Here is a 23986-nt window from a genome sequence, read left to right as displayed (position 1 = left end):
TTGCCTCCTTATCTGAGTTTAGAAATGTACAATGTCAAACTCTATTTTATTAAAAGAAACTAAAATTTGAAGTTGCTCCCCATCACACTGTTATATACATGATAGCAACCTGTATTTTATTTCCACTGTAAACAATTAGTAAATTCACGGAGACCTGGATTACTGTTCACAAAATGTAATATATGCAAATTAACTTCGCTAAATAAGAAAATCCATTTCAAACATCTTCAAGACTCAAGAAGAACACGCACAGTGACATATTTTTATCATTTTATTAGGAAGAATTCCAAATGGGTTATGAAGAAAACTTACTGAGTTTGATGAGTTTTCCAAAAACTCTTAATGAAGATATGTTCACCAATAAACAATAAAACATCAGCAGAACTATCATATACTGGGCAAAGAGTCAGGCTGATACCAAAAAGCAACATGCAACATAAAAAAGATACAATATAAAGGAAGACAATCTGCTGGGTATTAAAAAATCATCTCAATATGAACTCTTTGCAACCAGCACAGAACTAATTAGCTATCAAATCCAAACCACACTAAGGTAAGCTTGGCTGATGAAAAGCCAGGATTCAATAATGGGGAGAAAATAGAAGGTCCTCAGTGCAAGAGATCTGAATAGTGTTTTGGAGCATTTCCCTGGCTGGTACAAGCAGGATTAGAAAATCTTTTTGGCAAGGGAGAAAAATAAATACAAATGGAATGCTACATTTTTTTAAATCAGCAGACTGTCCCAGGAATGATAAAGGTATCAGTAAAGTAGCAAGGGGATAACTTTAAAACGTTATTTCTTGTGGGCTCAAAAAACATTCAAAACGGATTTATTTAAAGGTGTCACAATAGCTATGTCCAGGCATTTAGGCTTAAGAGAAATAAAATTAAAAGAGGACACTTTTTTTCCCAAGTTAAGGAGAATTTCTTTAAAACCAAGCATATTGCTAAATAGCAATATTATACTTGGCAAACAATAATTGGCAACAAAATAAGTTTAAACGCTGTAATATTCTGCCCAAACCAGTCCCAGATACTGTTTAATAACCAAGATGCAAACTAATTTTGTTGTAACAAGCCTAGACCAATTCTATCAAATGTGTCCTTGGTTAGATATCCAGTTTCATTTAACGTTTTGAAAGCTCATTTGACAGCCAGTCAAGTCCCTCATACAGACCAGTTCCTTGTGTAGCACAAGTGGCTTGAACATACCACTGTAAAGAAAGAACAAAAAATACGTGATTAACAGAATACTATATATAACCACAGTCTTTAAAATTTCTTAATCAGAAAATTAAATACTTCCTCCCAAATGCCCAAGGTATTATTTAGTCAGCAGTTACCATAAATGTATAGGAAAAAAGTAAATGAAAAAATTAATATATAAAACTATAGGAATAATGGCATAAATACATTAAAGTTTGTATCTTACAAATGTTTAATTTTATAATGGTCTCACTAACTATATTGATTAGGAGTGTTCTAATACATGCTTCTCACAAACTCTTGCCACATTTAAATCTACTCCTACTACATTTAAATCTACTCCTACTGATTCATTATTAGATTTAATCAATGATCTAGTCCTTAATCCGAAAAGAACATTCATAGGAAGATTAGTAACTAAGTACCCACCAGGTCCTTATAACCCTCGTTTCCCATAAAACTAAGTTCAAAGTACAGAAGGCAAAATTTTGAAAAAAGTAGGAGCTGCTGATAGAGGCAGGCTTTTCAGATAACTTCACTATCTGTATGTAGTCTCATGTATTTTAAAAAGTTCCACTTTTTAAAATGGTAATGAATCATATCTCAGTAACTGCATGAAATACCATGAAAAGCTAACAAAGAGCAAGAAAAAGATCTAGAAAGCAATTTCATTACCTTGAAGGATAGTTTATTTTTAATACTTTACTGACTAGTTTTATTCTACCTTACAATAAAGACTTCGCTTTAATATTGCAAGTTCAATGCAAGTATACAATGCTACCAATTATTATTTGAATATCAAACACCCAGAAACCTTGAAGGCTGGGAAAAGGCATAAATTATTATCTTCACAGCACTGGAAACTGGTAGCATTTACAGTTTATCTTGTTTAAATCATCCTGGGACATCTCAAACATACTATACAGTTATTGCCACAGCACAGTATTTACCTTGTTGACAAGTATTTCCCAGTATTTAAATCACTGACCTAAACAAGCTACTGGAGAACAAGTATAACATGTCTTATAATTTTTTTTAAAGTTTATTTATTTTTGAGAGAGAGACAGAGCACGAGGGTGTGGGGGCTGGGCGAGAAAGAGAGGGAGACATAGAATCCAAAGCAGGCTCCGGCTCTGAGCAGTCAGCACAGAACCCAACACAGGGCTTGAACCCATGAACCACGAGATCATGATCTGAGCCAAAGTCAGACACTCAACCGACTGAGCCACCCAGGCACCCCTCTTACAATTTTAAATTCAAAACTTGTTTAATGTCATAATTATAGTTCACAAGTTTTTGATGTTAACAGGCAAACAGTAAAAAATAGTATTATCTAAAATATGGCTGCTAAATACTGCAGTTTTAATAAGAAAACCAAATTACAAAATACTTGCTGCAAAGCTATTTAAAAGATTTTAAATTAAAATTAACAATATCAATAATCTTTATATAATTCTCATCAAGTACAATTTTCTCATAAAGTATTTATCAATACTAAATGGTTTGAGGGTAAAGTTAATAAAAATCAAAATAAAGGTATCTAAACATTTGGATCCTTAAAGGATAAATATTAAATGTTAAAAAATGGAGAAGATATTAAAGAAGTTTAAAATTGAACACACACTTACAAAAGCCTGAAAGGACTCGTGTCTGTAAACAAGAGTATATTACTGTATTTTTTTAAATGATGTGCTCATTATCTATTCAAAAGGGACAATTACTTAATATGTATTTAAACTGAATACGTGCTTAAACAATTAAACTATTAATTGTAATAGGAGGTTAATACAAATCTCCAAATACTTACTGTTCTGTTACGAAGAGACTGAAGACCTAATTTATCTGTCATTTCACTGATGGCCATAGCATTTGGCAAATCCTGTTTGTTTGCAAAAAGCAGCAACACTGCATCTTGCAACTCATCTTCCTGAAGCTGGAAATAAAAGCTGAGAGTATAACAACTAACAAACTGGAACTCAATTATTGTCACAAAGGAGGGAAAACACTGTCTTCCCTGTGATATATAAGTGATATATATCACTTATTCAACATTAAAGACGTTATTAAACATCAACATAATTTCACTACATGAAGTTCATACACGCTTAACAACTTAAACCTCATACCCTTCAATTTTTAAATCCCCAGCAAATAATCATATGCCTTTCAAGTAAAGCAAAACTATTTTTCAAGCCAATCATCCTGCACTCCATTAAAGTAAATCATTTATTTCAGCTTTCATGATCATCCATTAAGAGTCAGGATTGGCAAGGACCAGAAACACAAATGGGAATATGTATTTACGGCAGAATCTTATGGTACTCAGTAGTAAAGTTATTGAGAGGATTCTTTTTGGACTTGTATTCCTTTCCAGCCGGCTGGACCATACACCAGTAGGACAACAAAACAATGATTATGGTATTAGCAGTATCATGAAAAATACAAGAACACAAGAGTATATTACAATAGGAAATAATATAAGAGTAAATAAGTAAAAGTATATAGAAGATGGCAGGCATGAGTACTGACACATGACACAACATGGACCAGCCCTGAAAACTTATGTTAAGTGAAAAGTAACAAAAAGTTAAAAAAGACCACATATTGTATGATTCTATTTATATGAATGTCTAGAATAGGCATATACACATATAAAGTAAATTAGTGGTTGTAAGGGCTGGGGGTATGGGGTGGAGTAGGGGAAGGAATGGGGAATAGTTCTAGAGAATTTCTTTCTGGGTCAATGAAAATGTTCTAAAAAATTAGACTGTGGTAATGTGTGCATAATTCTGTATACTAAAAACCAGTAACTTACACATTTTAAATGAGTGAAGTTTATGGTATGTGAATTGTATCTTGATAAAGCTGTTTACAAAAAGAGTAGAAGGGGTGATATTGAACTCATCAGACAAACTACCAGTGACTTAGTTACACATCTATTGGCACAATGGCTTTACAAACTGCACCACAGTCTTAGAAGTAATGAACGAGAATTAAGATTTCATTTCAGTAAATATTTTATGGCTACACCATGAAACCATGACAAGGTGCCTCTAGCAAGATTCCTCAATAAATTTTCACAATATAAACACAGCTGACCCTTGAACAACTTGGGTTTGAACTGTGTAGGTCAATTTATACATGGATTTTTTGCAGTACATTACTGTAAACACATTTTCTCTTATAATTTCCTTAGCAATTTTATCTAGCTTACTTTGTTGTAAAAATCTAGTATATGATACATACATTATGTGAAATATGTGTTAACTGTTATCGGTCAACAGTAGGCTATTACTATATTACTACTTAAGTTTTTTTGTGTGAGATAAATCTAAAATGAGATTTATTTCAATAAAATACAACTGATGGTTGAAAAAGAATTGAGATATGAATATCCTTTTCTAATTTTTCTAATATTTTAGTTGACGGACAAATGCACAGAAACATTCCAACTGACAGTTGGGATTGCCAGGAATATTGCAGAAAAAAGGTCCACGTTCAGCAGAAAGCTGGATTACAGGTCTTTTGGGACCCTTCCAACCCTAAGATTTTCAGATTCTTTTAGAGTATGCCAGTCACTTTAAATATATTTAAAACAACAGATTTCATGTTATAGCGTGAAGCTACAAAAAACTGCAGGTATTAGAAGAGTTCCAAAAACACTAAAAAATGTTTACTCCAAATTTGCTATTTAAATGACCTATCAAAGACTGAAACAAAAAATGACACAATGGAATTCTTATTAGATCATGGTGTGATTCTTCTCAAGCTGTAGAACAGGCTCTTTAAAGGTAAAATCCTCTGCCCAACTGCTTTACTCCCTAAATGAGGTTTTGGAACACATGTTGAATAAATGTGTATCTCTAATTTGTAGGTTTTGTTGTATTGGCTTTATCTTGTCTGAATTTTCCATATTGTCCCAAATCATCTTTTTGTTTACTCTTTTCAGTCTGTATTTCCAAAAGCTTACTTTCTGAAGCTTGTTTTAATTGTAATCTCTTCTTCCCAACATCAAGCAGTTTTTCCTCCAAATCCCAGATTCCTGGTGTGATTTCATTATTAATTTAGCTTTAGTACATGTTTCATGTGATCCATGAGCACACTTGGGGTTAATTTTCTCCAGATTTTTTTTAAGTGCAGTCGAAAGTTGCATCCTGTCTAACACAAGCTTTTTCACTTCAAAAGCAATTTTCCAGGTCTTTAATTTTAGCTTCAATTTGCTTATCTTGCATGATTTGTTCTACTGGAGTTTTGTTTTTATTTTTTTCATTTACATGAACCACTGAGTTATATTCCAAGAGTTTTTTTGTCTGTGCTCTCAGCCTGAGCAGAAGGGTCGAGCGGTCCTTGGTCCCTGGGCTGCACCACCTGGGCGCCGGTGGCCTGTGCTGCCCGCCTTCCCCGCCTCCTGCTCTGGAGTCCAAGGGCTTGGTGGCCGCTTGCTCTTCAGGCTGCTTCTCCATTGTGACTGGCAGGAAGAGCTACCACCTGGGATGGGAAGATGCGGCCTCAGGAGCCAATATTCCCACCACTAAACTGTAGCCCGGAAAAGCAGCAGTTTTTGAGGATTCAAAAGTAATATGTGGATTTTCAACTGTACATATGGGTGGGTGGGGCTTGAGCTGGCACCCTTAATCCCCTTAATCCCCATGCTGCTCAAAGGTCAACTGTGTATGAAAACAATCGGATACATGGCAAAGCCAAAATACCATCATCAACTGAAATACTACTACCTTCAGGTAGAATTCTTTATCATGGCTACTATTACAAAACATTTCAAAGTATTGGTTATACAGGAACAGCACAGAGAAAACCGAACCCAATGACCTTGCGAATAAGGGATTTGAACCAAGATTCTTACATCACAAAAGTTTCAAAACCATAGATTTTTTATCTATGAAATAAAGGACTAGACTAATGGAAACATCCTCAACCAGAGACCCATATCACCCATGGAGCACTCTAAAAAGCTGAGCCTTCTTCTCAACTTAATGAAGTAGCTACTCTTCTGTGTGTTTTTTAAAAAGCTCTGCCGGAGACTTTTACGTGCATGGTTCTTTCTAGAAAAATTCATTTCTGTAATCTAATCACAGTATGGTACCAACCACTAACAATACCGCTGTCACCCTGAAAAACATATCTTGCAAACAAAAGATTTAAAAAATATCCTTACCATTTTCTGCAGCTCTTCAGCTCCTTCCTGAATTCTTTCACGATCATTACTATCTACCACAAAAATAAGACCCTGGGGAAAAATTGTGTAAATAAATTATTAACAGTTAACTTTAAAGGAGACACTAAATATAAAACATAAGTACAAGCAGAAAAACCATACTGAGTTAAACGTTAAGGAAGACAATGTCTCCTTATTAATAGAAAAAAAAAAAAAAGGAACAGGGCCCTAAGTACTAAAAATGATTTGAGCACTATTTGTGATTTTAACTTATGTTATTTAAAAAAAAAAAAATCTTGGGGCCCTGGGTGGCTCAATTGGTTAAGCGTCTAACTTCGGCTCAGGTCATCTCATGGTTCATGGGTTTGAGCCCTGCAATTTGGCTCTGCACTGACAGCTCGGAGCCTGCAGCCTACTTTGGATTCTGTGTCTCCCCTTCCTCTCCGCCCCTCCCTGCTTGTGTTCGCTCTCAAAAATAAACATTCAAAAAAATATAAAATAAAAATCTTACTCTTAACCAGTTGATCACTTTTTCCAACTACACTAAGAATAAATTTTATCCCTCTTACCTCACACAGGAAAGCATAGATGGGAACAAAAGATAAAAGAATAAACCAAAGACTCTAAAGATCCATGAATTTACTAACTGAATTAGCTTATTCAGTCAAAGGCAAGCACAAAGTGCTTTAAAAAAAAAAAAGAGGGGGAAGACGCACCCTACAGTAGTTTTTTTTTTTTTTTTTTTTTTTTAACGTCTATTTTTGAGAGACCGAGAAAGAGAACACGAGCAAGGGAGAGCAGAGAGAGAGGGAGACACAAAATCCCAAGCAGGTTCTAGGCTCTGAGCTGTCAGCACAGACATGAGGCCTGAACTCACAAACTGTGAGATCACAACCTGAGCTGAAATCCAATGCTTAACCAACTGAGCCACTCAGGCGCCCCTACAGTTTTTATAGGCTTCACAGGAAAAATCAGTTCTGCTCCATAATGTTGTTGACCTATCAAATAAGAAGACTTTTTTTTTTTTTTTTTAAGTTAAGCTCAATGTGGGGCTTGAACTCACAACCCTGAGATCAAGAGTCCCACAGACTGAGTCAGCCAGGTGCCTTCAGATATGAAATTCTTTTTTTATTTTTTAAAATTTTTATTTATTTTTGAGAGAGAGTGAGTGTACATGCGAGCAATGTACAATGGACAGAGAAGGTGCAGGGGGGACAGCTGACAGCATAGAGCCTGATGCAGGCTCGAACCCACAAACTGCAAAACCATAACCTGAGCCAAAGTTGGACACTCAACTCACTGAGCCACAAAATTCTTAACAAAAAGAAAAATAGTAACCATTCTTATTGATATTCACAAATATTAAAATTCCATGCTAGAAAAGAAATGGAATTAAGGGAACAGTTAAGACTTCTCTAAAAACTTTCAAATGGAAAAGTAGAAAATTTTCAACTGGAGTAAGAAAGAGAGGGCAGATTACCTTGATAGCTTTGTTAAAATCTATTCCTATTAATACTAAAGTGATTACTTTAAAAATTATTCTCCCTACAACCCTAACCATTGAAGTATTTCTGGTCATTTGTCACTTTAGCACAAACTGTCTTGTGCTTATTTATGTCAGTAACTTGATTAAATCCACTGAGACCACAAAATCCACTTAAGGCAAAGGGCTACATTATTTTCTATTTACCCCTCAGGACCACCACAGTACTAAGCTTGCCAGGTTTACCAAATATTTATTTTAGGCTATGGTCATTAAATAACAATTTCCTTTGGTCTAGCAAATTTCAAACCCATTTCCTTTATCTCTGCTGGAAACCATCATTTTAAACATCCTAACCACTGAAAATACTTCTGGTGCTATGAGAGCCAGTATGGCATAATGGAAAGATAACCAAATTCAAATCTCAAGACTACTTATTATATGAATTATCTAATCCTTGAACATGTCTCCTCTTTTATAAAACAATGCCATCAACTTTATAAGCCAGTTAAATGTAATCATAGAGGCACAAAAAGAATCTAGCATCGTACTTGACTTATCACAGGCATTTAGGAAAAGTTGTCTCCTTCCTCTTCTATTCCAAAAGCCATTCCTTTTTTATAATTTCTTTTTTAACATTTATTTATTATTGAGAGACAGAGAGACACAGAGCATGAGCAGGGAAGGGGGCAGAGAGAGGGGGAGACACAGAATCCGAAGCAGGCTCCAGGCTCTGAGCTGTCAGTACAGAGCCTGACCTGGGGCTCAAACTCACAAACTGCGAGATCATGACCTGAGCTGAAGTCAGACGCTTAACCGACTGAGCCACCCAGGCGCCCCAAAAGCCATTCCTTTTTAGAATCTACCCTTTGGAAGAGGCAATGCCTCCAAAAGGGATCTAATTTTATCTGGATTACTAACAACCCATTTTTATTCTCTTTTAAAATGTAGGGGCACCTGGGTGGCTCAGCTGGTTAGGAGTCCAACTCTTGATTTCAGATCAGGTTATGACCTCAGGCACTGGGTGTGGAACCTGCTTGAGATTCTCTCTCTCTCTCTCTCTCTCTCTCTCTCTCTCTCTCTGTCTCCCTCTGCCTTCCCCACCCCCCACGTCCTGCACACAAGTGTGCTAATAAGAAATTGCTAATTAAAAATAAAATAAAATATAAAATAATGCTATCAGTCCCAAAGTAACACTACTGGGAGAGAGAAGTATTTCAGCAATAAATTCAAAGTTACTCACTTCCTGGGACAACCCAGAATCAAGAATGTAGAAAAGCTAGGATTCTAAAGATAAGTTCGGCTACAGTAAGAAAAAACTACCTAAAAGGGCAAGTATTTACTTATTTAGGATAGCAAAATAATTGGAATTGTCTAATGAGGGAAGAGCAATTTACTACAACAAACACTGTGTCCTGGCTTGTTAAAAAAGTTACAAGCATGGTTAAATGCTATTAGTTTCTTTTACATTTTATAGCTAAAAGAACTAACCAGGAATGCTAGAAAAGCTGGTGTTAAGAGCTTAGCTGAGATTACATCAGGTAACACATAAAACTTTCTCCTACAGGAATGGGTTCTCAAGGAAAAAGTACTTGGGACTTTTGATTATAAAGTGATCTAAAGAGGCCAGGAATGGGTCTAATCTCAATTAAGAGCTCAAAAGTAAGTTACAAAGCATTGTAAACAAATCTAGAATAACATTAGGGTTACTCTTGGTCAAGAATAACAAATTACGAATTAGCAAAGCTTTACTTCATCCCTAATTTTACTTCAAAAACATCTTTCCTAAATGAAAGGACTATGACTTGCTTTACAATAATCTAAAAGGTGAATTACATAAGAGAGGAATATCGATTAAACAATACTGGCTATATCCTAATAATTGAAGTTGGGTAACAGAGATGTGGAAGTTTATATGCCATTCTCTCTACTTTTGCATACATTTGACAATTTCCATAATAAAGTTTTTTTAAGCATGTGACTCTTATCAAAATAGCTTTTTAAAAAAAATGTTTATTTATTTTTGAGAGAAAGAAAGAGAGAGAGAGAGAGCAAGCAGGGAAGGGGGAGAGGGAAAGGAAGACAGAGAATCCAAAGCAGTGCAGAGCCTGACACAGGGCTCGAACCCACAAACCGCGAGATCATGACCTGAGCCAGTCAGAAGCCCAACCAACTGAGCCACCCAGATGCCCCTCAAAATAACTTTTCTAATCACAGCTAATGAACAGAAACATTCTTATTTTTAAATAAAAAAGCATGTTATTTACTGGACATGACATACTACTTAAACCTGGTAGTTCCAGCCACTCATGTAGGGTATTCACTGCCACCTGGTGGCAATATACCTCACTTGCATACAATGTTTTATGAGTTGGAGACCAAGAATGACCTGCGCAAATCTTACACATATGAAGTGTTGGTAACATCACACATTACTTACAAAATGTTATCAACTCCGGTAATAAAAACTGATGAGAAACTTCTCCTGTGGTAGAAAACACAAGTGAGTGGGGTGCCTAGCTGGCTCAGTCGGTTAAGTGTCTGACTTTGGCTCAGGTCATGATCTCACAGTTCGTGGGTTCGAGCCCTGCATTGGGCTCTGTGCTGAACACTTTCTCAGAGCCTGAAGCCTGCTTCGGATTCTGTCTCCTTCTCTCTCTCTGCCCCTCCTCCACTCGCACTCTGCCTCACTCTGTCTCTCAAAAATAAATAAATGTAAAAAATAAAAAAAAATTTTAAAGAAAACACAAGTGAGTTGGAACAAGTTTAAAGAGACATGTAGAACAAGAACCACCTCTCCAGTCGTAGGTAAGTTATTCCAAGCTTCAGCTTGCTCCTATATAAGAGTTAGCCTAGAGTAGTGGTTTTCATGAGGGAGCAATTTTGTCCCCAGAGGATATTTTGCAATATGTGAAGATATTTTTGGTTACTGCAACTGGGTGGGGTGGGGTTTGCTACTGGCACCTAGTGGGTAGAGGACAGGGATGCTGCTAAACATCCTACGATGCAGAGAGCCAACAATAGTTACTCAGCCCAAAATGTCAACAGTGCTGCTGCTGAAAAAACTTATTGTAACAGAGCCTTGCTCTTCAAAGTAAGGTCCTAAACCAACAGCATCAGTACTACCACTGGAGAACCTGCTAGAAATGCAGAATCTCAGGCCTTGGGGCACCTGGGTGGCTCAGTTAAGCGTCTGACTCTTGGTTTCAGCTCAGGTCATGATCTCACGATTCATGGGTTCAAGCCTTGCATCAGGCTCTGTGTTGGCAGCATGGAGCCTGCTTGGGATTCATTCTCTCGCTCTCTTTCTGCCCCTTCCCTCCTCGTGCTCTCTCTCTCAAAATAAATAAATATTTAAAAAAAAAAAAAAAAAAAAAAGAGTATCAGGCCTTAGCCAGGCCCTACTAAACTGATCTGTAAATACCCAGGTGATTCATATGCACATCAAAGTCTGAGAAGCATTACTGATACACAGTTTGTATCTACAGAAATTTCAAGTCAAGTTAATGATCAGCACTTTGGGATTTTTTTTAAAGCTCCCCAGGTGAATTCTAATGTGGAGCCAAATTTGAGAATTCCTACTCTACAGGATTACTAACGTCTCTCCCATGCCACCATTATATATACTACGTGAAAATATAAAAATATAAACCAACAAGGTAGATCTACATTAATTTTTTTTCCTACTGTATTTTAATAAACACTTAATGGGGCTAAATTAAGGAATATTAATTACCCTTTATTCATTAAAAATTTTAATGATAAAGTTATACAGACCTTACTTTCTAGACTAAGAACAAAACCAACTACTGATGAGACATCTAATTTAATCTTGAAAATCATCCCCCCCAACAACTAATCTTCCAAAATATTGTTATGATGGCTATGTAAATCTTCCACATTGGGTAATTTAGCCTTCAAAGGCATAAGTGAGAGAGTTCACTGAAGAAAGACGTAAGCAATGATAAGAATGCCAACTCACAGAGTAAACACCAACACCCAAATAGTAGACAGTAACAGAAACTTTAAAGCATGAAACATATAAAGAAAAGTTATACAAACTGTACAGCATTCCTTACCTGGGTATTTTGGAAGTAATGCCTCCAGAGAGGCCTAATTTTATCTTGACCACCAACATCCCATACCGTGAAACAAATGTTCTTATATTCTACTGTTTCCACATTAAAACCTACAAAGAAAAAAAAGACAGTGGTGCAAAATGTCATAAAGAAAACAGACCCCTTTATTGTGAATTGCCTCAGAATTGCTTTTTTAAAGTCCTACTAGATAATTAACAAACTTAAAAAGAATCTAAGCCAGTTATAATGATAGATATATGCCACAGGACATTTATCCAAACCCACAGAATGCACAAAACCAAAAGTTAACCGTAAGGTAGACCATGGACTTTAGATGATTATAATGTGTCAATGAGGTTCATCAATTATAACAAATGTACCACTCAAATGAGTGATGTTGATACAGGGAGAAACTATATATACATGAGGGTAGGAAGTATATGGGAAATCTCTGTACCCTCCTCTCAATTTTTCTGCAAACATAAAGCTGCTCTAAAAAATTAACCTTAAAAAACTGTTTCAAAATTAAACCATATTCTATTTCACTTTATAACATACTACTATGATATAAATTAAACTCATCTGTAAACTTTCTTACCAATGGTAGGAATGGTGGTGACTATCTCCCCTAACTTCAGTTTATACAGAATGGTCGTCTTGCCAGCAGCATCCAATCCAACTAGAAAAAGACATTATAGATTTTAAATCTAGACTAAAAGCACATACTAAGAATTAATTCTACAATAAATTCATAGTTTGAAAGCAAAAGTCAACTGGACAAGGCACAAATGAGTTAGAAATGAAATTACTTCATTTCTGATCCCCAAGAGCAACATTTGCTACACAAAGCCTTTCCGTTTTTCTTTCTAGACCTAGAGAGACAACATGTAGTAGTGAAAAGAAAAGAGTATCAGGCTGACTCAGGCTCTAGTCTCTAGATTTGCTTTGCCACAAACTAGTTAACTGCCTTTAAACAAGTCACTCTAGAAAACTGAGACCAGAGAAATTAGGTATAAAACAAGGAGAGACTGAATCATTTAATCTAAGATCTTTTCCAATTCAAGTTCTTATTAATTCTACGAACTACTCTCATTTTTAAAAACACAAGTCACAAACTGAATCGGAAAACACACAAAAACAAGTGAATAAAGGAGCGCCTGGGTGGCTTAGTCTGTTAAACATCCGACTCTTGATATCGGCTCAGATCATGATACCAGGGTGGTGGGGATTGAGTCCTACTTGGACTCTCTCTCTCCCTCTGCCCTGTTCCCTCATTTGCATGCTCACCCTAAAAAAAACTTTTTTTAATTAAAAAATTCAAAAAATGGGGGTGCGTGAGCAATTCAATCGGTTAAGCATCCAACCTCAGCTCAGGTCGCGATCTCACTGTTCGTGGGTTCAAGCCCCACGTCAGGCTCTGTGCTGACAGCTGAAGAGCCTGGAGCCTGCTTTGGATTCTGTGTCTCCCTCTCTCTCTCTCTGCCCCTCCCCCACTCATGCTCTCTGTCTCTTAAAAAAATGAATAAACATTAAAAAACATTTTAAAAATATTAAAAAATTAAAAAATTAAAAAGTGAATAAAAATTATCTTTAAAAAATATATAACCATGCCCTAGTATCCAAAAGGAAGATGGGGCCAATTTTACCCCTATTTATATCCATTCCTACATCAAATGCACAGAAATGAGAACACAAGATTGGTTAATTTGGGTAACCAAATAGCCCTATTATATTCACCTCCAATGTAACTAATGTCTAAATTCTTTAAATGACTCCTTTGAGGCAGATACAAGTAGGGAAGAATGCGCTTATTTCTGAAGAAAAAAAATCCATACTGGAACAAGATGGTATATTTCTTTGTTACACTGATAGTAATGAGCAAATTAAATGTTCATTCTAAGTATGAATCTCTCAAAACCTGCATATTCTACATTGTTTGCTAAACCCTTCCAAATGAAAGGCCAATATCTAATAGCCTCATCGAATTTATCACTGTTCCAAGGACATCACATTTGCCCACCTAGATTTACACTATCCCAGATTTTGAAATGAGTTCAACTGAGTATTGATTTAAGCAAGGATGCTTTTTAAATATTTAAATCAAAGCATGACTTGGCACATGTAACAAATGCTATTAAGTTGAAAAAACAGAGAAATCACCCCACTTACCTAAAACAGACCTAAAGGCCACAGGCAATTTCAGACCTCCTGTACCCATGTAACAACCGTTTCTTTTTAAAAAAAAAATTTTTTTTAACGTTTATTCACTTTTGAGAGACAGAGAGACAGAGCACGAGCAGAGCAAGATCATAACATGAGCCAAAGTCGACGCTCAACCAACTGAGCCACTCAGGTGCCCCGTAACAACCGTTTCTGCTCTGTACCCTACAAAGGTAGCTTTAAGATCTCTCTGGACACTCAAGCAATTTATATCTTCATATCTTGTGTCCTCTAATCAAACGGTGTTCCCTACTTCTTCATACTCAGATATTCAGGTTTATTCTTTCCAAAATACTATGACACTTACTAGTCAGAGTGAGCAGCCAAGCCCTCACTCACAGGCATAAGAAAAACCACTGGCACCAGGAGGGGTTTTGTTTTTTGAGTATGGGACAGTATCAAAAAAAAAATCAGGAAACCTAATTCTAAAATATACACAAAGAAACAAAAGAAACTGCCTCAAATTTGACAGCTTCAGTAAAAATACAGAAAATGAAGAGTAGAACAAAATGATGGGTTCCTTGTTCAAAAAAGCGGTCTCTTGGAAGAGTCCTTCTCAGGTGATTTTGATAAAAAAAAAAAAAGTTTTTAAATGTTTATTTTTAACAGAGAGAGACACACACACACATGCACACAGAGCACAAGTGGGGGAGGGGCAGAGAGAGAGGGAGACACAGAATCCAAAGCAGGTCCAGGCTCTGAGCTTGATGGAGGGGCTCGCATCAAACTCACGAGCTGTTAGATCATGAGCTGAGCCTTAAGTCGGACACTTAACCGACTGAGCCACCCAGACACCCCTTAATCAAATTTTAAAATAAAGCAAAATTCACCCTTAAGTAACTGAGTCAAAATATGATTAAACCCAAGTCAGAAGAAGTGAAACTGAGATACTGATTAGAAAAAACACAAGGGGCACCTGAATGGCTCAGTTGGTTAAGCATCAGACTCTTTTTTTTTTTTTTTTTTTTTCAACATTTTTTATTTATTTTTGGGACAGAGAGAGACAGAGCATGAACGGGGGAGGGGCAGAGAGAGAGGGAGACACAGAATCGGAAACAGGCTCCAGGCTCTGAGCCATCAGCCCAGAGCCTGACGCGGGGCTCGAACTCACGGACCGCGAGATCGTGACCTGGCTGAAGTCGGACGCTTAACCGACTGCGCCACCCAGGCGCCCCTAAGCATCAGACTCTTGATCTCACCTCAGGTCTTGATCTCAGGGTTATGAGTTCAAGTCCCAAGCTGGGACTTGATGCCCAACGTAAAATAATAATAATAATAATAATAATAATAATAATAATAATAATTAAAAATACATTTATTTAAAAGAAAGAACAAACGAACGTGAGTTAGGTTTGAGAACTATGGCACATGCCAATCAAACTGAGTCAAACTGAACCTCACACCATCACTGAAACAATTTAAATACAAAAATACTAACAAGGAATGGAAGAAACCCAAGACAAATTATGATTATATAACTATCTTAAGTTCTAGAAAAGCAGAGGTAACCCAATTTTTTTAAATGAAAGCGTTACACCCACTCATGTACATAACTAATATTCTTCTATTTCTACAGTTAGAATTTTACACAATAAACATGCGTTACTTTCATTTAAAAAAAATCCCAAATAGCAGATTTCCTTTATTAATATGTTGGACTGGTTACATTTCCTAATGAATCTATCAGGAAGATGACTGCTTTAAGAGCCTTGAATATATTTTTTATTATTTTTAATAAAAAAAATAAGGGAAGGAGTATTTACAAAATAATGCAACCATAAGGCTTTTTCAGCAAGTTATTTTTATTTTATTTTTTTAATTTTTTTTTTTTTTTTTTTTTTGAGACAGAGAGAGACAGAGCATGAACAGGGGAGGGGCAGAGAGAGGGAGACACAGAATCCAAAACAGGCTCCAGGCGCCGAGCTGTCAGCACAGAGCCCGACGCGGGGCTCGAACTCATGGACGGTGAGATCATGACCTGGGCCGAAGTCGGACGCTCAACCGACCAAGCCACCCAGGCGCCCCTCAGCAAGTTATTTTTAAAATAAAAATTGTGGGGTGCCTGAGTGGCTCAGGCAGTTAAGTGGCCAGCTCTTGGTTTCAGCTCAGGTCACAATATCAAGGTTCATGGGATCGAGCCCCCAAATCATGCTTTGTCCTGACAGTAGGGAGACTGCTTGGGATTCTTTCTTTCCTTCTTTCCTTCTTTCCTTCTTTCCTTCTTTCCTTCTTTCCTTCTTTCCTTCTTTCCTTCTTTCTTTCTTTCTTTCTTTCTTTCTTTCTTTCTTTCTTTTTCTTTCTTTCTTTCTTTCTTTCCTTCCTTCCTTCCTTCCTTCCTTCCTTCCTTCCTTCCTTCCTTCCTTCCTTCCTTCCTTCCTCTCTTTCTCTCCCCACCCCCCCACCGCCCTTCCCCAACTTGCACCATGCTCTCTCTCAAAATAAGTAAAACTTTAAAAACTGTAGACAACAATTAAATGGCTCACAGCCACATATAAGATTTTTAAATCACCAGAGTTTCTTTTGAGTTGCACCCAAAATAATAGTGTTGTAATAAATGCAAAGCAGAAGTTTTTAAAAAGAAATTTCTACTGCGAGATTAAAGATGCATAAATTAATGCGCACCATCACTTAAAACTCACTGTATAGTTCTTTACTCAAAAATGTGTTGATCTAACAATTTTGCACTACTTTAGTCATTTCTTATGTATTTCCTTAATGTGGCAATATTTGGCAATGAGATTTCTCCACAAAATGAAACTATAACCAATTCTCAACTAGCCAAGATAAGACTCTAATCTGTACATTCCAGTAATGTCCTCCCTCCCTTCCACCCCCATAAACAAGTCACTGTATTGAAAGATATACTGGAATTACTTGTTCTCCTTAACTGAACCTGCACCTTGACCAAAGTATTAACAGCAGCAAAACTACCCCCAAAATCTTTACCAATCGTTAAAAAGTATGTCTACTAAAATGTAGCAGCAAAAAATATTCTAAGTTAAAGAAGCTAGATCCCCGTGATCTTTACTTAAGGAAAAAAAATGCAAAAAAGAGACTTAGATGAAAAAAGTGTATTTTCAGATGGGTAAAATTTCACATAGGATTATTTCTTCTTCATGTTTTCTTTTATCTTGAAAATTTTCTACACGAAAGCTTGAAATCAACTTCACAATTATTTAAAAATAATTTAAATTGAGTGCTTACTGTGTTTTGAGCACAACATTGGGTGGATTCCATACATTTTTATAATATAAATCTCATGACTATCCTCCATTTTTCACACACAGCATCTAAGGTTCAGAAATGTCCCCAGAATCACAGGAGTAGAACAGGTATGCAATACCACAAGTCATATAGAGAAATTAGATCTCTCATTCAAAGCTGATGGGAATGTAAATGGTGTAGCTGATTTGGAAAAGTTTTGTCTGCTCCTCAAAATGTTAAATATAGTTAACACAGAACCCAAGACAATTAAAATCATATGCCCATACAAAAACTTGTTTTCAAACGTTCACAGCAGCATTACTCATAAAAGCCAAAACGTGGAAACGATCAAACTTCCATCAAATGATGAATGGATAAACAAAATGTGGTATGTTCATATTATGGAATTACTCTTCAGCCATAAAAAGGAATGAAGTATTGAAACATGCTATGAGCTTTGAAAACATTATGCTAAGTGAAAGAAGCTAGATACTAAAGGACATATATTGTATGGTAACATTATGTTAACTATCATGGACACACAAATCCATAGAAACTAAAAGTACATGACTGGTTGCAGAAAGAACTGGGGAATAAGGGGAACAGTAACTGCCAACGGGTATAGAGTGTCTTTCTAGGCTGATTAAAATGTTCTAGAATTAAAACTGGTGGTGGTGACACAAGTTTGTGAATACAGTAAAACCTCTGAATTGTATACTTTAAAGGGATAAATTTTATGTTACATGAATTGCATCTCAACTTTTTAATTAAAAGAAAAACAAAAAAAACCCCGAAGTAGAGGCCAAAGCTCTCAAAAGATATTTATATATTGCCACCCTGCCTTTAGTTTTCTCTGATGGACACACTGTATCTTAAAAGGTATTTTATCTAATTCCTCAGAAGTTTGACCATCAAACCTGAAAGCGAGGCTGCCAGGTGAAAAGAAAAATTATAATAAGCTTAAGTTTTACTTCTACCCAATACATCAGAAGTATCTGCACTTTGATCAATGTGTTAATTAGCAGCAAATTATCAGTTGAAAGCCATTTGCAATAATGCCAGAAGGTGCATCTAAAAATTGTTGTATCAACTTCTAGTGGCATCAAACTAAAGACTTTTGCCTTTTCTGTTTCCTTAAATCACATAACTAATCAAAAGGGCTTTTTTTTTTAAGCCTGATAATTATGTGTTCAACCAATAACCTGAGAAAATGCTAATATGCTAAGTCAAAAAGAGAGAACACAAATATCCTCTCAAAAGCCTGAAAGTAAATATAATAAATGTTAACAACAGTGAAATGGTGGGATTATAGTTATCACTTTATTCTTTTCTCATATTTTTAAAATTTAACAAAAAGGACATGTTGTTTTTATTTATTTTTTAACGTTTATTTTTGAGAGAGAGAGACAGAGAGACAGAGTGTGAGCAGTGGAGGGGCAGAGAGAAAGGGAGACACAGAATCCGAAGCAGGATCTGAGCTGCCAGCAGAGCCCAACACGGGGCTCAAACTCATGAGCTGTGAGATATGACCTGACCCAAAGTTGGATGCTCAACCAAATAAGCAACCCAGCTGCCCCAGGACATGTTATTTCTAGAATGAGGACAAAAAAAATTAAAAATCACACAAGAAGTGTATTTACAAAATATGCTAGGGAAAAAGCATGAAATGCCACTCCTCAGCTTGAAGCCTCATTTAAAATATTAGTAACATTTTTCAAATTGGCAAATAGAGGAACCTCCCGTGCCACCCCCAAAAAAACAGTCACATATAAGGCAATACAAAATTATACCGTAATTAGCAATCTTTTAGAAAGCAACATTTTTTCCAGCTTTTCAATAGCAAGAAACTTTCAAGTTCAAAGAGTGCAGGATTAATAATTCCTCTATAGAACCTACATTAGTGTTTTCCAATGTAAACAAAACTTGGGGGAGTCATCTACAAAAGTACATCTTACCACAGATCAAGACACTGGAGATCAGTCTAAAAATAAGATAATGCAGGGCTACATGAGAAATCTAAGATGGAAATTGGTCATCTTTGAATTTAAGCTCAATAATATAATTCACATGAGTGATTTCCCCAAACAAACAAAAAAAAAAAACTATACAATTTCTGCCAATCTATACATTACATTTGAAACACTGTATTGGTTTTTAATTACTTAACTACAAGCTGTAACTTCAAACATCTTTTAAAATTACTTGAACTTCCTGGGAGAACACGTGTAGGAATATAATTTTAAACTTAACAGTAATTTGGCAAACCAGACTCATGAGCTAACTACTACCATCTTTCAATAACACTTTAAAATGATAAAGTCTGAAAGTCACTTACTCAAGAAGGTATGAATTTCATGTGAACCGTATAAAGGAAAACAAAGCCCACATACCTGCCAGAGAACATTAATATGAAAACAAACAACAAAAAAACCCAATTAACTCCTAATTCTTAAACTTGAATGGGGCCTGCCCCATTCACCTTAAGAGTGATTATTTATGCAGACATTCATAAAGCTAGACCAAAAAAAAAAAAAAAAAAATCATTTATCAAACTTCCAAATCACCTCTTTCCCTACCCACGCACATATCCTTCTAAGGTTATGCTTCATCTGCTGAGTTACTATAAAAGTTGACCTTGTGACTGAAGTGTTTTTAATCAAGGAAATCTGATTATCCCAAAACTAAACTGCAAAACAAGTATAGGAAACCTGAGCAATAAAACATTTAACATGAGTTCATTCCAAATCATGACTTCGATCCCTTGCAAAGTTAAATACTTTTTCATTTTCTTTCAGTCATTATTTTTTAGGGGTAGGGGGAGAAATGCTCCTCTAATATAGTAAATTTAGGAAAGTTCTTAGAGCATAATTCTACCTTTCTTCTCCCTCTGAAACTTTCAGCCATCACAGAAAACTTAGAATGTGAAACAGCAATTGGTTTAGAATGTATCTTAAGTAAAAGGACCAACTTAGTACATTTCCAGGAACACAACTAGGTACTAATTTCTTTAAGGAACAGCCTGGAAATTCATTTATCACAGTCCAAAGTCCTCCCAATGACTTCAGATCCTTTTCAGACTGTCAATTTTCAGCCACCTTAAAAACTTAATATGCTTGTCCTCCTTTAAAAAATTGTCTCTAAAAATGAAATCTAAGAAACTTTTAAAGAGAAAACATTTGGACATCTTTCTGAATGAATTATTAACAATTGTTCCACAAACTGTGAAGAAGCTGGAATAACAGTTAAGTGAAAAAAGAACTAAATGTGTATGTCCTTAACCTTCATACACCTCCAATTACTGAATCTTGCTTTGGAAAACTTTCAGTGGTAGGAGAACTAGAAAATAAAACTTCCTCCCCACTGTGGAAAATCTAACGAACCGACAAGTTTCAACGTTTAAAGTTAGAGGGCTCCTTGTGGCATTACTCAGGCCCACACAGCTTAGCTGTGATGTAGAGACTACTCACAGCAATATGGGGGAGGGGTTGCTCGTATCACCCAAGTGACATGCAAGCCTCTTCTCCCTCAGCTGGAATAACTAAAAACAGAAAAGCTGGCACCGAAAAGCAGTGTTTTAAAAGCCTATTTCCCAAACAATTAAAAAAAACACAAAAACCCGCTTTGTAACTGTTATTTAACAAGGCTACCCTAAAGTTGAGTGTCGGGATGTTCAGTTACTGGAAATTTGTTACCGGCTTAAAAAAAAAAAATAGCTTTAAAAGTTTTTTTTTCCTTAAACCTTAGTCAGCTAGATAAAAATCAATTGAAAACCAAAGAGCATAAACCAAATATATTTAGTTTTTGAGAATGGCCAAAAGATAAGGGGACAATAAGGAAAAGAAATAAATACGAAATGGAATCCAGCGCGAAGTTTGGCGAAGTGAGCGCTGAGGACTCCGGACTCTTCTGAAACCTTGGGTGCTCCCTGACCACCGCTCTGGGCCTGGTCACTTCCTGGCCCGGCCGGCTCCGGGCTCCTGGCGACGGCTCGCTCACATACCACTGGAGTGTGCAGAGTGTGTACACGGTGCAGAAAGGGGGAGGAGGAAGGCTAGAGTTGTTCTGCCTCACTTCGGACCGCTGCCCACACCGGAGAAGAGACGAGCCAGACCGCACTCTCAGAATGGGCCTCGCCAGTGTCTTCCGGGCTTAGCGAGATGGGAGTTCGCTTTCCCCACATCTGCGCCCGATCTTGTGTAGCTTTCAGTAAGATCAAGTAGAGAAAACCACAGCCACAAGGAAGAAACCTTGCCCCGCGGCCCTGTCCAGTCCTTTTACACAGATCTGGGGCGACCGCCCACCTTTCGCCCCATTGTTCCCCGTTAAGAATTCCTCCTGACCCCGAGCCCGCCGCCCCTCCCCCACCACCGCGGGCGGAGGGGCAAACAGGCCCCAAGGCGGCCCCTAGCACCCAGACCCGGCCTTACCCGATCCCTACTGGGGCCTGCCCTCGGTTCTCGGCCCCTCACTCACCCATCAAAATGCGCATCTGCTTCTTGCCGAAGAGGCGGGAGAAAAGGGAGGAGATGGTGAGGCCCATGGCAGTAGTGGCACTTGCGATGGGCAGGAGCAGAAGGGGTTTTGGGGCGTCCCCGGGCCTTCTCTTTTCACTCTCCCGACAAACTGAGCGAAGGAAGACGGGCTGAAGGAGAAAGAAGGCGACAGACACGGCTCGCTGGCCGGCGTGTCGGACGAAGCTCCAGAGCAAGAATTAACGGGGCGAGGACCTGCTCGACGACTGGCGCGGCAGCTCCGGCTCTGGCGTTTTAGGCTTTTGCTATGCCACGTCACGCGGTAGCCGCGGCTACTCCGGCGGCGGCCCGGCCCCTCCAACGCGGACAGAATCGCGTCACCGCCGCCCCAACCCCCTGCGCTTCCGGTGCTGCCTGAACCACTGCGCCTGCGCACGAAAGGGATTGGCCAACTTCGGGGACGCGATTCTCTGGCAGTTGTCTCCTCCCGGACGTGGACCATCGGGGCGACGCCAGTTAGCACATGCGTACTGGGAGACGGACAAAGTCCCACAATGCCCTGGCTGGTCACTTCCAATCAGAGCCTAGGCGAGACGCTTCCGCCCGGATAAATACTTTCAGGAGGCTGTTGTCCTTACTTCCGGAAAGGCGCTCTGTGCATTGTGGGTTAGGAAGTGAACCTTTTCTTCCTGCCTTTGAGCGACCTACTCTTAAACTGAATGCGCGCTGCGGACTCCCCCGTCCACGAAAGTACACGTTTCATGCGCAGCACTAGGCACTTCCCCTAGTGGAGAAGTGAAGACGGGCCCTGCTTTCCCAGGAGATAAGTGGTTAAAAGCTGTCCTGCAGAGATAGAGGCTGTGGCCTAGACGCATTGACCTCTCCGCTCCAGGTCGTAATGAACATCCCCTAATCTTATGTCAAGATGAGATAGCTGTGAGACATTTTCATCGACTAGTGCAGCTTTTTAAAGAGAAGCCAACGAGGAAGGATTGTTTTTCGTGTACCTTTTCTCTCTCTGAACCCTGGAAAGCTTATTTCTTATTTTGAGAAAGTGGAAAGCCTTCTCACTTTGAAAAATATTTCTGATCTTGGGGCACCTAGGTGGCTCAGTCGGTTAAGCCTCGACTTACTTCCGACTTGTCTTGGGTCATGATCTCTCTCCCGGTCTGTGGGTTGGAGCTGTGCTGATGGCCCAGAGCCTGGAGCCTGATTCAGATTCTGTGTCTCCCTCTCTCTCTGCCCCTCCCCACCTTTCGTTCTGTCTCTCAAAAATAAACATTAAAAAAATTAATATTTATAAAATTAATGTTTTCCTGATTACAAAATAAGGTATATATCTTATAAAATTTTTTTAAAAGCACGTTCCCCATAATCTTCGCCACATCACCATTATTTCCTCTACACCGTTATGCAGTTTAGGATTAGTAGCTCCTCCTACCTACACCTCTGTACCTTAGTTAAGTCCCCATCACCAGCCCTTCAGATCTGTTTAACTCCCTTGGAAAATATTTTATTGATCTCACTAGATGAATTACTCAGGCTCAAAGAATCATAGCCTCTCTTCATTGTTACGATTTCACACTTAATATTGTTGACAAACTTCCTCCCTTTCCTCCACCCTTGTCTGAAAGCGCTGAGAAGGCAGGACCCTAGTCCGTTTTTATGTATCGTTGTATTCCCCGGAGTTGGCACACCATGACACTCAAATATGGTTGAGTGATAGAGGGATGGCTGAATACACTGTTATAGCCATACTATGTAATACTATCAGAAGTTAGAATAATACAGAATTATATATTCTAATGAAAAGGTCTCCAAGACACAGCTAGTGGAAAATACCAAATGATGACTAAGCAGTGTGAAACAATATAAAAGTGTGGATTTCCCCTGTGTGTGTGTGTGTGTGTGTGTGTGTGTGTGTGTGTGTGTAAATGCAGAATAAGAATTTTGAAGTGGAATCTGTTGTGGTGATAGAGGTTACCTGTTTATCCTGTTTGGAGGGAGGAGGGGATCGTTCCCAGAAGTGAGGGAACCTGGTTTTTCTGTAGTAGTCAAAAGAGAGCTTAGTCTGTACTTTAACATTTTTGCTTTATTGAAATATAATTTGTACATGCAATAAAATTCACCAATTTTAACTGTACAATTG

General features: G+C 37.8%; 1 protein-coding gene and 1 pseudogene across 1 annotated transcript; both read right to left on the bottom strand.

Annotated features, from left to right (window-relative positions):
• Nucleotides 1–258: 258 nt before the first annotated feature.
• Nucleotides 259–22229, bottom strand: ARF4 (ADP ribosylation factor 4). The gene is made up of 6 exons (XM_058726462.1): nucleotides 21839–22229; nucleotides 12540–12620; nucleotides 11942–12051; nucleotides 6380–6451; nucleotides 3014–3139; nucleotides 259–1214 (listed from the first exon to the last, which is right to left on the bottom strand). Exons 1-6 carry the CDS (start codon nucleotides 21903–21905, stop codon nucleotides 1128–1130), a joined length of 543 nt encoding a protein of 180 aa, XP_058582445.1. The 5' UTR covers nucleotides 21906–22229; the 3' UTR covers nucleotides 259–1127.
• LOC131510002 (centromere protein H-like) lies at nucleotides 4587–6373 on the bottom strand (annotated as a pseudogene).
• Nucleotides 22230–23986: the final 1757 nt, after the last annotated feature.

This window comes from Neofelis nebulosa, chromosome 4 (genome assembly GCF_028018385.1).
Source record: "Neofelis nebulosa isolate mNeoNeb1 chromosome 4, mNeoNeb1.pri, whole genome shotgun sequence".
Classification (NCBI taxonomy): domain Eukaryota; kingdom Metazoa; phylum Chordata; class Mammalia; order Carnivora; family Felidae; genus Neofelis; species Neofelis nebulosa.
Note: the sequence above shows the minus strand (reverse complement) of the source record. Positions and strands in the feature narration are given on the sequence as shown.

Bases quoted from the DNA above. Each gene is read 5' to 3' on its own strand.
- ARF4 (XM_058726462.1), bottom strand. From the start codon at position 21,905: ATGGGCCTCACCATCTCCTCCCTTTTCTCCCGCCTCTTCGGCAAGAAG. The intron at 6,452-11,941 runs GTAAGGAATGCT...ATTTTTCCCCAG, and splicing joins ATTACTTCCAAAATACCCAG to GGTCTTATTTTTGTGGTAGA. The intron at 1,215-3,013 runs GTAAGTATTTGG...CTTTCTTTACAG, and splicing joins AGTCTCTTCGTAACAGAACA to TGGTATGTTCAAGCCACTTG.